Genomic DNA, 15,930 nt, shown 5'->3' with positions numbered 1-15,930 from the left:
TTAAAAAATGTACCTTCTGATAATCAGCAATGAAAGAAAAAAGATTGAAGATTAACATTCCTCTCATTTTAAATTAACTCTAAAATCTGATATGAAAATCTTTACTTCAGTGGGAATTTCACTTTAGTCACGTTTAAATTAATGTTCAATGATATATCAAAAGATTTTGAATTTTGGCACACCTATCCGATCTATATATTGTTAAATGTGCGCTGGCCCTTTAATATGTCTGTCCAGACTCCAGTGTGTTGTTGTTCGGCGTGGCGGAAGTGTTTAGGATAAGAGTTACACCTTGGAGCTGCTGATGTGCTTGTCAAAATTATTAAAAGAGAAGTCGACAGCCGAGCTGAGCACTTGACAGAACTGCTCATTATGCATTCAGTCGAGTCTTGCGGACTTCAAAACAGTCTAATGTCTCTTTAAGAACAAAGCCTCGTTGAGTCTAAGCAGCGTCGGCTAACATCTCCAATTAAATGAATGGAAAGCTCAGGCTAACTGAACTCAGTTAATGCTGTCTCACCATGCCGTCTTACGAAGAATGGAGGAAAACCATTCACTTCTATTATTTCCTTAAATTCTCTCTAAATGTCTATTCGATGCTGTTTTCGGTAAGTGTGCGTTTAAAGTGAAGGTGTTAGGTTACTAGCATTGCTTTGTTTCTTCAGCGCACACGCTGCTTGCTATGAATGAGTATGTTCACGTGTTTGTGCTGCTGAACGTATACATACAGTGTTGATAAATGTTAAATCAAGTTTGGAGGCGTTTACGGGATAATTTTGGGTTAAGTATTATCCCCAGGTCGTTCAAATTTATGAGCTGAGCTTTGTTGTTAAGGCAAGGAAACAGACAAGTGTCGCTGGCAGATTTAAAGGCGCAGGACGCTCTTATTGTTGTGTAGCAAATGTGCCAGGGTATGCTTATGACAGTGAAGGAAGTCTACTTTACATTGATTTATTCACATTATTGGTGGCCATTTATAATAATATTGAAATGATATAGACGTGGTGTACCATTGTTTTCTGTCATTTCTTTGTCATATAACAAATCTATTGATAAGGGAGATCGATTTATAGGCGTGTTTGTAGAAATCTAATCTGCCAAAGATATTGATTGGTAATTGCGATTTTTAATATGACAGAAAAAATATATATACTTGTTTTTCTTAAATTGAAATTTTAGCGTATTCTGCTCATTTAGGATTCGAAATAGTAGACTAATATTCATTTAAAGGGTTACTTACATGACAAAAACTTATGACAGTTAATTATTTAAGTAATATCAATAAACATTGACATTTTTGAAGTAAAATCTTTATATAATCACATGTCCTGCTTACGTTTGAGACTTATTTATTAATTATTATAATTATGCAAACTTTATTCTTTGCATTGTAATGTTACAGTGCCTTTTATGTTAATAAACATTTTTATTAGCTATTATTAAAGGGATAGTTCACCTGAACATGACAAATCTGTCATCATTTGCTCGTCTTTCACTTGTTTCAAATATAAATAATTTTTTTTCTTCCATTAAAAACCAAAATGTGTATATATTGCATTTGGTCAACCAGTAACCATAGACATTTATGGTATTTCTATTTAATTATTATAAATTATTTTGCGTTGGATGTCAATGATTATCAGTTTCCAACATTCTTTAAAATATCTTCCTTTTTGTTTAACAGGAGAAGAAACTTGTAAAGGTTTGAAAACATTTGAAGTCGAGTAGCTAAATGTTGAGGAAATGTTTATTTTGGGGTCAGCTATCTCTTTAACGTACAAATAATTATGGTCTGATTATTATCAGAAACGATCAATAATAATGTTGTATCCCCAAATGTATAAATGTTTCATAAGAATTGATAATTTATTCATTTTCTTTTCGGCTTACTCCCTTTATTAATCTGGGGTAGCCACAGTGGAATGAACCGCCAACTTATCCAGCATATGTTTTATTCAGTGGATGCCTTTCCAGCTGCAACCCGTCACTGGGAAACATCCATACACACTCATTCACACACATGCACTACAGACAATTTAGCTTACCCATTTCACCTATAGCGCTTGTCTTTGGATTGTAGGGGAAACCGGAGCACCCAGAGGAAACCCATGCAAACACGGGGAGAACATGCAAACTCCACACAAAAAAAGCCAACTGGCCCAGCCGGGGCTCAAACAAGCGACCTTCTTGCTGTGAGGCGATTGTGTTACCCACTGCGCCACCGTGCTGCCCCAGAATTGATCATATGTTGCGTAATGACCCCCAACAACTGGGAAATATTTATTTATTTAGTCAAGGAACACAGTATTCTTCTTGAGTCGCTAGCAAGAGCATTATATTTCCTCACAGGAAATGCAATAAGTCAGTGCCTTATGGGGGTGTCTTTACTATTAGAGATTATGGAACATGATGATACAAGCAGAAAAGCCTCTCGGGACGCTCTTCAGACCTCCATCCATCTTTTCTTTCTTTCTCTCTACTCTTAAACCTGACTCATAGCTTTTACACTTGCTTTATCGAACGTCACTAAAACCCCACCATCTGTCAGTGAACAGAAGTAACGGAAGAAATCGGGAATCTGAAATTGACAGATGACAAAGTCAATCCGTCAGCGAGGCTTATTAAATTAACCTTCCAGGAAGAACAGTCAGGGAAGAAAATTGTAAATGAAGTGGTTTCAATTAGCATGCTTTGTACTACGGAAGTCTTTTGTAGGGATAGAAATTGACATAAAGACGGCTACATCAATCTTATTTATGATTTGCGTCATTCCATTGACACTGTTTGTGCATTTCAGCTTAGTATGTTTGTCATCTTATAAGGATTCATCTGAGGAACAGAAATGATTTGGTTTTTTTTGTCATATGACTGATCGGCATGATTTTGTTTTAAACATTGATGCTTGAAACATTGATTTTAGTGCCATATTTGTCTAGTGTCTAATCTAATATGTAAACATAATTTTAATAATGATCCACTGTGAGCCGGTTGAAAATTAGTTAATATATGACGATTTAAATGGGGTATGTGCACACAGACTTTTAATTTCAGCCAGCCAGTCCCAGGGCTACCGGTTAATTCTCATCCAATACAAATTGGCGCTTTTAAGGCCTGATTTGTTTAAGAAAAACAGTGATCTTCACTGCCTGGCTGAGATACGATATAAAGTAGGTTTCAGATCAAACAAGAAGCACTGATTTAAATAATTTTTCCACGCCATGTCTTTACAATATGGAAATTAATTTTACCCCAGTTTTTCAATGGAGTTTCTGCGCTAGCCTGCTGCTAATGACAGTGGCTGCATTTAAATGATCTTTCGTCTCTTTTTACGCTTTACCAACCAAATGAATGCTTAGGTCTATTTAACTGATTATATTTGAATTACATTACAATATCGATGCTGTAAAAGGAACCTTATGAAATTGAAAATAGTCACATAAACCTTTCACTGGAAGTTCATCAATGGCTTAAAAACACTAGCTGTGCATAAAAGGCCATTGGGATGTTAAAAGAATCACAGAACTGCAGGGACATTTGTATTGTGTTTATTGTGAACTTGCTTTACATGGCCAGCAGGCCTGCCACTTGCAGTATGACTAAATGTATATCGATTAGTCCAATTTGTCAATTATTTGACTCATCTAAATGATTAATTTTATACCAAAATCAGTCATTTTACTTATAAACATTTAATTTTACTTCCAGCTTTGACATTTAGTGCTGTACTTTGTAGAAGTATAAATATAAACATGCTCTTGACAAAATGTAAAATTAAAACAGCAAAAAAGCACATTTTTAATCTGAATGGCAGTACTGTATAATGTTCATTAGGTCATTTATGTTGATAGCCACGCAATAAAATGTCTTTTTAGAATGGGCAGAAGTCAATTAATTAATTACAGAAGGCTACTTCATGCCTGCATATGAATAAATGGAGGAACAGATCAATATAACCATTACAGTGGCTCTTAGTTCCATTCCTTACACCCCAGCAATTTTGACTGTTTTGCCTGTTTAACTTTTTTGTAACTGAATGAACTGTTTCTATCGACAGTGTCCCATTTGTGGGGAAAAAAACTACTTCACCTCAGAATGTTAATTTGTATTATGCTACATATTATGGCGTTTTCACACACAGATGAAACTTACTGAAGAAGTGTGAAATGATATACCTCTGTAAATAAATCAGATTTAAATTCACATATTGCACACTAAAATCCACTTTCAGGGCAGGTGATATCAAATTAGAACAAATGTCTGTAGTGATAAGAGCAGTGACATTTCTCAACACTCATTCGCTTAAATATATGCAAAACAACTTCTCTTCAAAAAGTATTTAGAAGCTTAAATGACAATGGATTTAAAAAGTGCAGCTAATTTACATAGCAAAACACCTAAAGCTTTGCCTTCTCTGGTAGTCCATCCTCCTTTCCTCTTCAAGTGTTCATGCATCATGCTTTTGCTGCTGGGATATGATAACTCAATAGCATTTTTGAAGCAATTTTAAATGGCATGATGCACATTTTATTTATTATTTATTTCTTTATTTTTTGAATTTCTGTTTTAAAATTCCAAATGAGTTTTGTCATATTACAGTAGGGCTGCACGATATTGGAAAACATTGCAATATTTTAGTTTTCTGCAACATTGATCCAAAATTCCAACATTGAGTATAATTTTAACAGATAATAAATAGCTCTATTTGAAAAAGAATAAATAATTTAGGACAATTTTGGATGATTTTGTAGTGGAGCACATTAGGCATGGGACAATAACCGTTTTCAAGGTAAACCACGGTTTGGAAAAGTCAAGATTTTAAAACCACCAAAATTTTCTGTAATGCTGTCCCCAAGGTATGAAAGATTTTTTTATTTATTTTTTCATTTTTGTATTTTTTTAAGACAACAGTATCTTCAGCAGAAAAGATATTCAAAGATGCTGTTTTAAATTGTAAAGAAATCTATGTTTTTGAAACAAATGAAGACAGCAGAAGTCAATAATTCATTTGAAATATTCAGCCTGACATGTTTACCATTCCAAGATATTATAAATCTTTCAAAAAATAAAATATATTGTTTTCAAAGTTTTTTTTCCCAGACATTTAAAAAGAATATACTTTAGAGCAGTAATCACAATATCGTGATACCGGGAAACTGTGATATTTTTATCCAAGGTTATCATACCATCAGAATCTTATACCGGCCCATGCCTAGAACACATCTAATAAGCGCATGTAATAAACCTAAATCAAAACAATGATAAATACAAGTAAAGCAAAGTTACAAATGAAATAAACGCTTAGTTTTTTTTTCCGGGAGTCTAACAGTATTTAGGCGAACAAATTGAATAATTTAATGTAAAACAAATAGCACTGTGTAATCTTCATTGTATATACAGTATACTGCACATAAATACAATTAAAGTTACAAAAAATTCTAAATTGCTGTCCCTAAATGCTCTAAACTGGCTTGAAAAGCGTGCACAGTCACAAGTTTTAAGACGCATGCAAAATGATACAATTTTTTGGGATAATTTTATGATTAAACTTTGTATTTTCCACAATTGTGTGTGTTTTGAACTACTACTCAAATGTAATCCTGGTTCGACATTGCAGATGCTGCGATGTGACTTTTGGATGCGCACATTGTGATATCAATGGTTAAATGATATATTGTGCAACCCTATTTGACAGTTTACTTTTACCAAGATATGTGCAGCAATTGAGAAACAATGAAAGGGTTTAAATAGTCTCAACTAATTTTGTCAGAACTGTTGTGGAAAAAAAATCTTATCTTGAGGTCAATCTCGTGAATATCGAATCATGAGTTGAGTGTATTGCTACATTAATAAATGTAATCTAGTAGTGGAACCATGTTATTGTGTAATGTTATGCATGACTTTGTTGTGCATTGAAAATTAAATTTCTATCGTCACATTTGTCTTGTCAAATCTAATTTTGTAAACTGTTAGGCATGACTGCATAACAGTGCATTGTGCATTGAAACATTGATTTTAACAACACATTTTTATCTCATGTCTAATCTAATCATGTATCCAATCTAATCTGATGTGTCTTGTAGAAATGTTTGACCAGACTCTTGTCCCCTCAGCTGCTCGGTCTGTGTGTGCTGTGTATCGGAGTGTATGCCGAAGTGGAGCGGCAGAAGAATCGCACCCTGGAGGGCGTGTTTTTGGCTCCCGCCGTGGTCCTCATACTGCTGGGTCTTGTCATGTTCACTGTGTCTGTGATTGGAATGGTGGGTTCCCTCAGGGACAACAAGACTCTGCTGCACATGGTGAGTGTGCATCTGTATTGTGAGTGTTTATTCAGGAGAAATCTTGTACCATGTTACCAGTGGGCTGTTTGCACTGTGACTCAATGTAAGTTTTTTTCTGCAGTTTCTTTGCGTTCTGTGTGTCTTGCTGGCTCTTCAAGCAGTTGCCCTTATCATTGCTCTGATCTTCGAAAAGACGGTAAGATGTAAGGAACATTGAGAGTAGAAGGATTGGCGTATTGTACGATTTGTTGTTAATGAGTTTGATTTTTCTCTGTCTTTAGACAATCAAATTGTTTCAAAACAGCATACGGGAGGGAATCAAGCACTACTACGATGACCTGGACTTCAAAAATATATTGGATTATGTGCAAGAGAAGGTTGTTTACTTGTTTAATTTTTATTATTACTGAAACTTAAGTGAATTATACACCTACTCTAATAGGGTCTGTCTCAACTCGGCCATAAATAATATTTTCTACCAGGATAATATTTGCGCATGTACACTCCAGCTAAATCTTGTTTTCAGTTCACCTTTTAGTTCTGAACCATTTTTGCTTTAGGTTCTTAATTTGTGAAAGTGAATTAGCTGAATTCACTCCTGAAAAATGCAGCTAGTGACAACCCCATTTACAAAAAATTGGCAAACATTTAGTTTATTACTAGTTAATGACATTTAAATGCAAATTAAGGATTTGTCTCTCTTCTGTATGTGTGTGGTAGAAGATTATGATAAGGAAAGGTATGGGGAAAGGTACTTTGTGTTGCTAATTCTTAATAGAAATTTGCAAACAAGCCTATAAAAATTTAGAAAAATCCAGATGAAAAGAACACAAAATGGAGAGCCACATATACCTTCTTTAATAACCTCTTATAACTTAAGCTCAAACAGCTAAAAATTCCCAAAATACTTCTAATATTATGTGGACAAGGCGACACTTCGAGTGTACACTTTGCAAACCAGTGATAAATAAAATGTGATGCATTTGTTGACAATATTTTATTTAAAATTGCAGAAATGTATGTAACAACTCCTTTGACTTTGTAATATTACTTCAGGATAGCAGGGCAAGAGCAGTGGGATGCATTAGAAAATAATAAATTGCATGAAATCCAACCTGAAATCTCAAACAGAATTTTAAGACATTTTAAGACTAGATTTGATCAAGTTATTTTTTACCAGATGTTGTATTGGGCATACAAGATTAACCCATGTTTTTCTGCTCAAAGGTGAAGACCCCACTCAATGTTTGTGCTGCAAAACCAACCTTACTGTAAAACACATTTTACTGGACTGTCCTGCTTTTAATGATTCTAGAAGACTTTTTTATGAAATGAACTCTCTTAAGGACATTTTTAACAAAGTGACACCAGAAAAGATTTTAGAATTCGTATCATATATTAACACTAAACATCTTATTTAACTTGTGTATTCATTTGTTTGTTGTTCTCAATTGTTTATTTAATATTGAAATGTTCTTGCCATGAAAATAGCCTTGGTTGCGGACATGGCAATAAATAAAAAATACATTACATTACATTACATCAGGATAGCAGATGCCAAACACATTGCTGCTATGAGAATGGTGTCGTTGCAATTTTGGAGAAAAATTATGAGTCACACACATTATCTCTTGTATTGAAATCTGGATGTGAATATTGACATTTTATGGTGTGTATATGGCCATATCTTGTGTTGATTATAGTCATTTGTAAGCAGGCTAACTGAATTTTCTTATATACTGTATTAGGGCTGAACAACATGTTGTTTGAGTTTCAAAATGCAATGTGTGTATCTGCAATAGTCACATCGCAGGATTAGATTATTAATTAAAGATTAAAACATAAAGATATTATTATTTTTTTTAATTAATTATACAATAATGACCATGTTATTTTGCGTTGGATTGTTAAGTTTCTGTACTTACTGTGAGACTCCACGGTAAAATCATAAAGCACTATTGATTTATTTATTTATCAGCTTTTTGTGATTTATGCAGATGCATTGGATAGGAATAAACTCGATCATCCCAGTCGATCTAAATTAGTGAAATCTTTCAAAATAAAGCTATTCAAATCATTACCCATATCAATATACAGTATATATAAGTATATCTAGAAATATATGTATATCGCACCAAAACAAAATATCACAATGTCATATTTTTCCACTATCGTGCAGCCCTATACAGTATGTTGTCACATTATATTAATTAGTATTATAAATGTTTATAAATGAATACACTTGAATATTTTTAAGGAAATTTTTGATTATATTCAATAATAACTTCATCAGAATTGACAATCAGATCATTAATGCTACTGCAAAAAATGTCTACTTATAAATATATTATTTCTCTCTGTACTCTCACTGCGAACCAATGTAGCACTAGCACATTTTAATAAATTAGGAATTAATTAGCAGTGCAACAAAGTTAAACTTTGATCATAATAAATATTAACTGAGCACCAAATCAGCAGTGACACAGTATTGGGATAACTGCTGAAAATTATTATTATTATTATTATTATTATTATTATTATTATTATTATTATTATTATTATTATTATTATTATAGCATTTATAACAGTTGTTTTAATAATATTTTAAATGAAACAATTGAGCATTTTTGTGATGATATTATTCTTATTATTTATTATGAACAAATCACTCAAAGTAATTATTCAAATCCCCTATTGTCCTGCGTTATAACATGCTTTCTGTTTGTCTTGTTCAGTTTTCTTGTTGTGGAGGAGACGAGTATAAGGATTGGGAAGTTAACCAGTACCACCTCTGCGATGGCAAGAGTCCTTTGGCCTGTGGCGTTCCTTACACCTGCTGCATCCGTCAAAGTGTTAGTCATTCCCTGCACTTCTCCCGCTCATGAGACATAAATCAGCACAAATGTCGCCTCTCTACACGCAGGTCTGATGAGCAAAAGCCTGCGTCACAGGGTGTTTTTGATGATTTTGCCAGTAATCATTTTCACCAAAGAGAAGTTTTTACAGCAGAGTCAGTCTGACCCACAGGTCTGCGAGAGCAGGTAGCTGATTTTTGAGCTCTTTTTTTTAAGTGGTGGGTTTAGAGAGCTTTCTAGTAAATGCGGTTCTCCATGAGTCAGTGCATCATGACAGATTTAATTTGTCTAGCTTGTGCTGCATAGAGTTTCCTCTACCACTCGCTCTCTCTTTTTGCCTCTCTTTCTGAGTTAATGAATGTTGATTGGGCCCTAATGCACTGTTCTTCTATTGGTATGACAGCTCACTATGCCTTTACAGGCTAAGAATGAAACACCACCAACATGATCAAAGCTTCTTTAGATTATTCTTCACATTACAATTGATCTTTTTCAGGTCTTGTTCTAGGTAATATGTATTGGCCTGTGGGAGACTATTTTTTTTATTGGCCATGCAGTTACTTTGGTTAAATTATGTTACTGGTATCACTCTAAGCTAATTATAAGTTAGTTTTAAAAAAATTAAAATAAATAAATAATAAAATAAATATAAGATAAATGATACAATATTTTAAATGATAGATAATATAAATATAATATAAATGATACAATATTTTAAATGATAGATAATATAAATATAATATAAATCATACAATATTTTAAATGATAGATAATATAAATATGATATAAATCATACAATATTTTAATAAAATAAACATTTATGCACCCATTACGCAATTAGTATTTGCTAACACCTTTTTTTTAAGTCGGAGTGACATTTGCGTTTTTTATATTTGCACTCACAGTAAAGTTTTTTTTATGGTTAATAATTGCACTAGTTTGTTAATTGCATTTTTACATTGCTGACCTCCCCAATAGTATCTGTATACAGCCATGAATATGCAAGCTGAAACTGCAAGTCTCGAACCTGCAATGTTGTCCAAAGCTCCATTGAGTGCATTGTGTCCATCACTGTGAGGCTTAGGGTTAGGGTTAAGTCTGCGCATTAAAAAGCATTAGATGCAGCTCATATTGCAACTGCACCAAGTCTGCATCGAGACTATTTTGCAGACAAGGCTTCAATTTGCACTATTGCCTGGTTTGTACTGATTTGTTTATTAATTATCTTGTGTTGAATTGCAGTTACATGTTTTTGCACTTCATTCATTTTCTATATTCATATATTGACCATAAAAAACACCATGTTTCAGACCATTTTATGATGATCGTGGTCTTGTCTCAGTATCGTCCTCATTTGTACTCTGTTTTGTCTGAGGATAGAGACATTTCAGCGAAAAGACAGTTTGGCAGTTTTAGGTCATTGTGTATGGCGGTTATGGTTCTGGATTTTGTAATAAGTTCTATGTTTTCATTTCTCTCAGGTGGGAGAAGTTGTGAACACCCTCTGTGGCTACAAAACTCTCCATCAGCAGGTAAGTGGAATCTGAGCTTTCGTTTTTAAAGTCCACATTCATCCAATGGCCTTCAACCAGCCGTTTCTGACTGCTGACTGACTGACTCATTTCACGTAATACTCACTCTCGCATCCAGTGATGCATTTGGAAAGAACGATTTGCTGGACGTTGACGCATGAAATCCTATCTAAAGGAGGAACAGTGACAGAAAAATAAAAACCTCCGATAGCCTTTTCCACAGCAATCATCTGTAATGGTGGCTTGTTTGTTCCATAGACAAAAACCAAGCAAAGCCATTAAGAGCACCGCCTCCATTATGCCATTACGATGGACTCGAGTTGTGATATTTTAACCTTGTTCCCGTCATAGAATCAGAGCGCTACCTGACACCTGTGGTGAATGTGATTTCTTTCTTTTGCTCTTTATTACAGCGTGAAGCTTTAGATGGTGTAATTCACGTGCGTGGCTGTATCCATGCTGTGAACCTCTGGATGGGAGATAACATCGGGGCTACTATTGGCATGTGCTGCGCGGTCGGACTGCCACAGGTCTTGTGATCATCTTTCTCTACGTGTGCTTCTTGTTTATTACTGCTATCTTCTTATCCTGAAATTTTTGTATTTCTGTGCTTTATTTATCTCCCTTGGCATTCCACATTTCCATTTTGAATGCCTGCTACCTATTCTGTTTGACTAGTCCCTCATTAGAGAGTCCTCTGACAAACAGTAAATTATAGAAAATGGGCATCTGCACTGACCAGATGCAAATGCCCTAAGAGAGGTGCATGACACTCAGAGAAGCTGGTGCCCAGTTTAAGGCCAAACTTTGAAAACCTTTTACTTTAAATAACTAGCATGCTCATCTCTGTCGTTCTCAATTCAATTTAACGGCATGCATAGGAAAAAGATTTATCCATTTATTTAAAGATTGTTTATTTATTTAAAACATTGATAGTATATCATCTCTCTCTCTCTCTCTCTTACTCAAGTTTCTTTTATCGGCGTGGCATTTTGTACAATATTGCCTAAGCATTTTAGATTGGTATATTATATGTAATACACTCACCGTCCAACTGCTTGTAAACGCAAATCAGCCAATCACATGGCATCAACTCGATGCATTTATGCATGTAAACATGATCAAGACGATCTGCTGCAGTTTTAACCGAGCATCAAAATGAAGAAAGGTGATTTAAGTGACTTTGAACATGGCATGGTTGTTGGTGCCAGACGGGCTGGTCTGAGTATTTCAGAAATTGCTAATCTACTGGGATTTTCATGCACAATCGTCTCTAGGGTTTACAGAGAATGGTCTGAAAAAGAGAAAATATCCAGTGAATGGCAGAAATGCAGTGTTAATGGCAGAAGTCAGAGGAGAATGGCCAGACTGGTTCCAGCTGATGGAAAGGCAACAATAACTCAAATAACCACTCTTTACAACCGAGATATGCAGAAGAGCATTTCTGAACTCACAACATGTCGAACCTAGAGCCGGATGGGCTACAGCAGCAGAAGACCACACCGGGTGCCACGCTTGTCAGCTAAGAACAGGAAACTGAGGCTACAATTTGCACAGGCTCGCCAAAATTGGACAATGGATGATTGGAAAAACGTTGCCTGGTCTGATGAGTCTCAATGTCTGCTTCAGTATTCGTATGGTAGGGTCAGAATTTAGCATCAACAACATGAAAGCATGGATCCATCCTGTGTTGTATCAACGATTCAGGCTGTTGGGGGTGGTATAATGGTGCGGGGGATATTTTTTTTCTTGGCACACTTTGGGCTCAGTAGTACCAATTGAGCATTGTGTCAATGCTACAGTCTACCTGAGTATTGTTGCTGACCATGTCCATCTCTTTATAACCACAGTGTACCCATCTTCTGATGGCTACTTCCAGCAGGATAACATGCCATGTCATAAAGCTCGAGTCATCTTAGACTGGTTTCTTCACATGACAATGAGTTCACTGTACACAAACCTCCAGTCACCAGAACTCAGTCCAATAGAGCACCTTTGGGATGTGGTGGAACGGGAGATTCACATCATGGATGTGCAGCTGACAAATCTGAAGCAACTGTGTAATGCTATCATGTCAATTGGACCAATATCTCTGAGGAATATTTCCTATACCTCGTCAGATAACGCCATGAATGATTAAGGTAGTTCTGAAGGTAAAAGGTGATCCAACCCGGTGAGTGGCCGGTGAGGGTGTATTAACACCATCGAATGAATAAAATTTACTATAAAAGAGTTCGTTTTTATTTACTAAAACATAAGAACAAAAACCGATAAAACCTTTAATAATTAAAAAATAACAAGGCTAAAAAGTGTTGATTGTTTAAATAAGGCAATCAAATTTAGTTGATTAACTATTTCTTATGTTGTACATATATTATTCAGCCAGTTTAGATGTAATTTCTCTCTCTTTCTCTTTTTGAGGGAAAAGGTCACATTAGATGCAGCCACATGGCTCTGCTGCCACATTCCTCCATTAATGCATTAATCCTCTAATTAGAGCAGAGGAACAGTCCACTTACACAGACATGATGGAATATGTGACGAAGCACCTTTCTAGTAAATCACGGTTACATTAGGGATTGCTTCTGTATGTCCACAGTGTTAAATGTTGTATAATATGCTTTCATTTAGAGAAGAATTGAAAAGGCTCGACTGGTTCTGAGACTTGGATAATTAAATTGAATATGCACTGAAATCACATGCAAAGGCTTTTAAAAAATCATTTGAATATATTACAGAGGATATAAATTCATCATATCGGAAAGCAGTGAAGGACCTCTCAACCATCCAGTGTGCTACTATTTTGAATTGAGAAAATAATAAATAAACAAATACAATGGACCCTTTGCCGTTTTAAAAATCTGTGTTATCTGTACGTTTTAAAAAATGGCAGAGTATTTTAAAACTCCTTTTTGTGTAATTAATTGAAAATGCTTATTCGTGTTTGCTGACCCCAGGGGGTTAATGTTAGGTAATTAAAATACAGTTGTTTATTTTTTAGTTAGTTAACTCACAGTGCATTAGCTAATGTTACCAAGCATGAATGTGTTTTAATAATGCTTTAGTAAATGTTGAACTATGATTAATAAAGGCTGTGCAAGTTTTATTTATTTATTTATTTATTCATCCATTCATATTTTAAAGGAATTCTTAGCAAGGTAGCAAAAATTTAGTAAAATACTATCATTGTAAAATATCACCTTTTTATAATCCTAAAACACAATATTTCTTGACTTTGATTTTTTTTAATTACTTTTTATGATGACTATTTAATATATTGTATATTATTTACATATTAGCTGTTTATTTTTTTAGCCAAACTTACTTTTTTACCGTAATTTCTTCAGTTTCACGTGATATTTTGGAAATAAATCATATAGATTCGATGCTTAACAAACATTTCTTAATCTCCAAAAAAGCATGAATATATTTATTTTCCTCCTAATATTAACATTGGCGTGCTCAATCCACGCAATTGGAGTGGGCAGGGGCACGTCCAGCCAAGATCCTCCGTCTGGGTAATTAGCGACTAACTAATTAGGTGATGTGACGTTCGCTACATGTAGCAAAACCATAGAGTGAAACAGACAACAAAATGGGAAAATGTAAGTTTGCATACTCCAGGTTGAAGAAAGACGAGTTTAAACAGTGGCTGAAGCCTGTCGCTGAAAATAACCACGTAATTTATTCTTTCAAGCTTTGTTTCTTCTGAGCTTATCTGAGTTCTGTTGCATGTTTGTGCTCCATTGATTTATTTAACTACAACTGTTTATTAAGTTAAAGGTTTGATACTGATTGAAAACTTGTAGTGGCGATGAGATCTTAAAATGTTCTGAGAAGGTCTTTAAAAAGTCTTAAAAAGGTATTGACATTACCTTTAGGATTCCTGCATATACCCTGCAACCACAATAATGTTAGAAATAATTATTATATTTATTTATTAATTACTTTGTCATTTATCTTTTTGTTTTTGTTGTGCTGTTTCTTTTAGCTTCTTGGTATTCTCCTGAGCTGTGTCTTCTGGAATCTTTTGGTGGAGATGAGCGAGTCTCAAGACATGGTGGACTTTAAGTTCCTGAAACGTGCTGGTTATAAGTACAGCGAGCTGGACCTCTCAGGTGCCGGATGGTGTATGTGTTTACCTCGTGAAGAAGGATATCTCCCAGTACCTGTAGCAGAGCCTGACACTTGGGCTCCAGACCCCAGCCCGCTCTACCAGGAGCAAGAGTTCACACATTTCCAACTGGAGAGCAAAGGACCACAGTCAGGTATGGGAATGGATGAAGTGGACAATCGAGCTTAAGAACCACAAAGAAAACTGTATATAAACATGTTTGCCGTTTCACACTGTGAAAACGTGAAAAAGTGAGTTAGTTGCACTACATGTTAATAATGTTTTAGGCATGAAAAAAAGAGAGTTTTGTATAAAATATTCAATGCTAGAAGGAATCAAGTTAGGAATCTTGGTACACTTTATAATAACTACACATTATGAATCATTTGTTAAGCATTAGCAAATAGTTTCTTGATTATTTGTTAAGCATATTAAGCACTACATTAATATGTTAGACGTTAGTAAGCAGTTTATAAATACAGCTACAAGTGCTGTATTCTAGACTTAGTAGCACATGTATAATGTGTTTAATGACTGTGTTTTCATACTTTAATGATTAATTTTTCATTACTAAATTAAATATTACATGATTTACAAACAATGAATTTAAGAATAGTTGGTGGATTAATAAGATCATTCAGAATGCGTAAGTAAACGATTAATAAACTATTCAAATTAACATTTTATATATCTTATTATTCAGACATTTATTAATAGTTACTTTGTGTTAATAAATGCTTTATTTAGTCAAGTTTTGTGACCTAGTCTAAAATAAGGACGATTTATGCTTTACAAATACCGGTAACACTTTATAACAACTACACAGTATGAATCATTTATCAAGCATTAGCATCTAGTGAATTCATTATTTGTTAACCATTACCTCTACATTAATAAACGTTAGTAAGCAGTTTATAACTGCAGGTACAAATGCTGTATTCTTGACTTATAACTACATTTATAATGTGCTTAACAATTGTACTTTCATACTTTGTTAATGATTTATTTTTTTATTACTAAATTAAGTACTGCATTATTTATTTATTATTTGTAAACCATTTGTATTTAAGTGTAGTTGGTGGTTTTTAAGATCATTCAGAATGAGTTAGTAAATGATAATAACTCTATTGAAATCAATTTTTATATATCTT

General features: G+C 34.3%; 1 protein-coding gene across 1 annotated transcript; it reads left to right on the top strand.

Annotated features, from left to right (window-relative positions):
- Window positions 1-268: 268 nt before the first annotated feature.
- On the top strand, window positions 269-15,312 carry zgc:110329 (uncharacterized protein LOC550500 homolog). Its single transcript, XM_056456920.1, has 8 exons — window positions 269-608; window positions 6,111-6,296; window positions 6,400-6,474; window positions 6,560-6,655; window positions 9,014-9,130; window positions 10,615-10,665; window positions 11,079-11,195; window positions 14,657-15,312. Exons 1-8 carry the CDS (start codon window positions 522-524, stop codon window positions 14,966-14,968), a joined length of 1,041 nt encoding a protein of 346 aa, XP_056312895.1. The 5' UTR covers window positions 269-521; the 3' UTR covers window positions 14,969-15,312.
- Window positions 15,313-15,930: the final 618 nt, after the last annotated feature.

Source organism: Danio aesculapii, chromosome 5 (genome assembly GCF_903798145.1).
Source record: "Danio aesculapii chromosome 5, fDanAes4.1, whole genome shotgun sequence".
NCBI lineage: Eukaryota > Metazoa > Chordata > Actinopteri > Cypriniformes > Danionidae > Danio > Danio aesculapii.
Note: the sequence above shows the minus strand (reverse complement) of the source record. Positions and strands in the feature narration are given on the sequence as shown.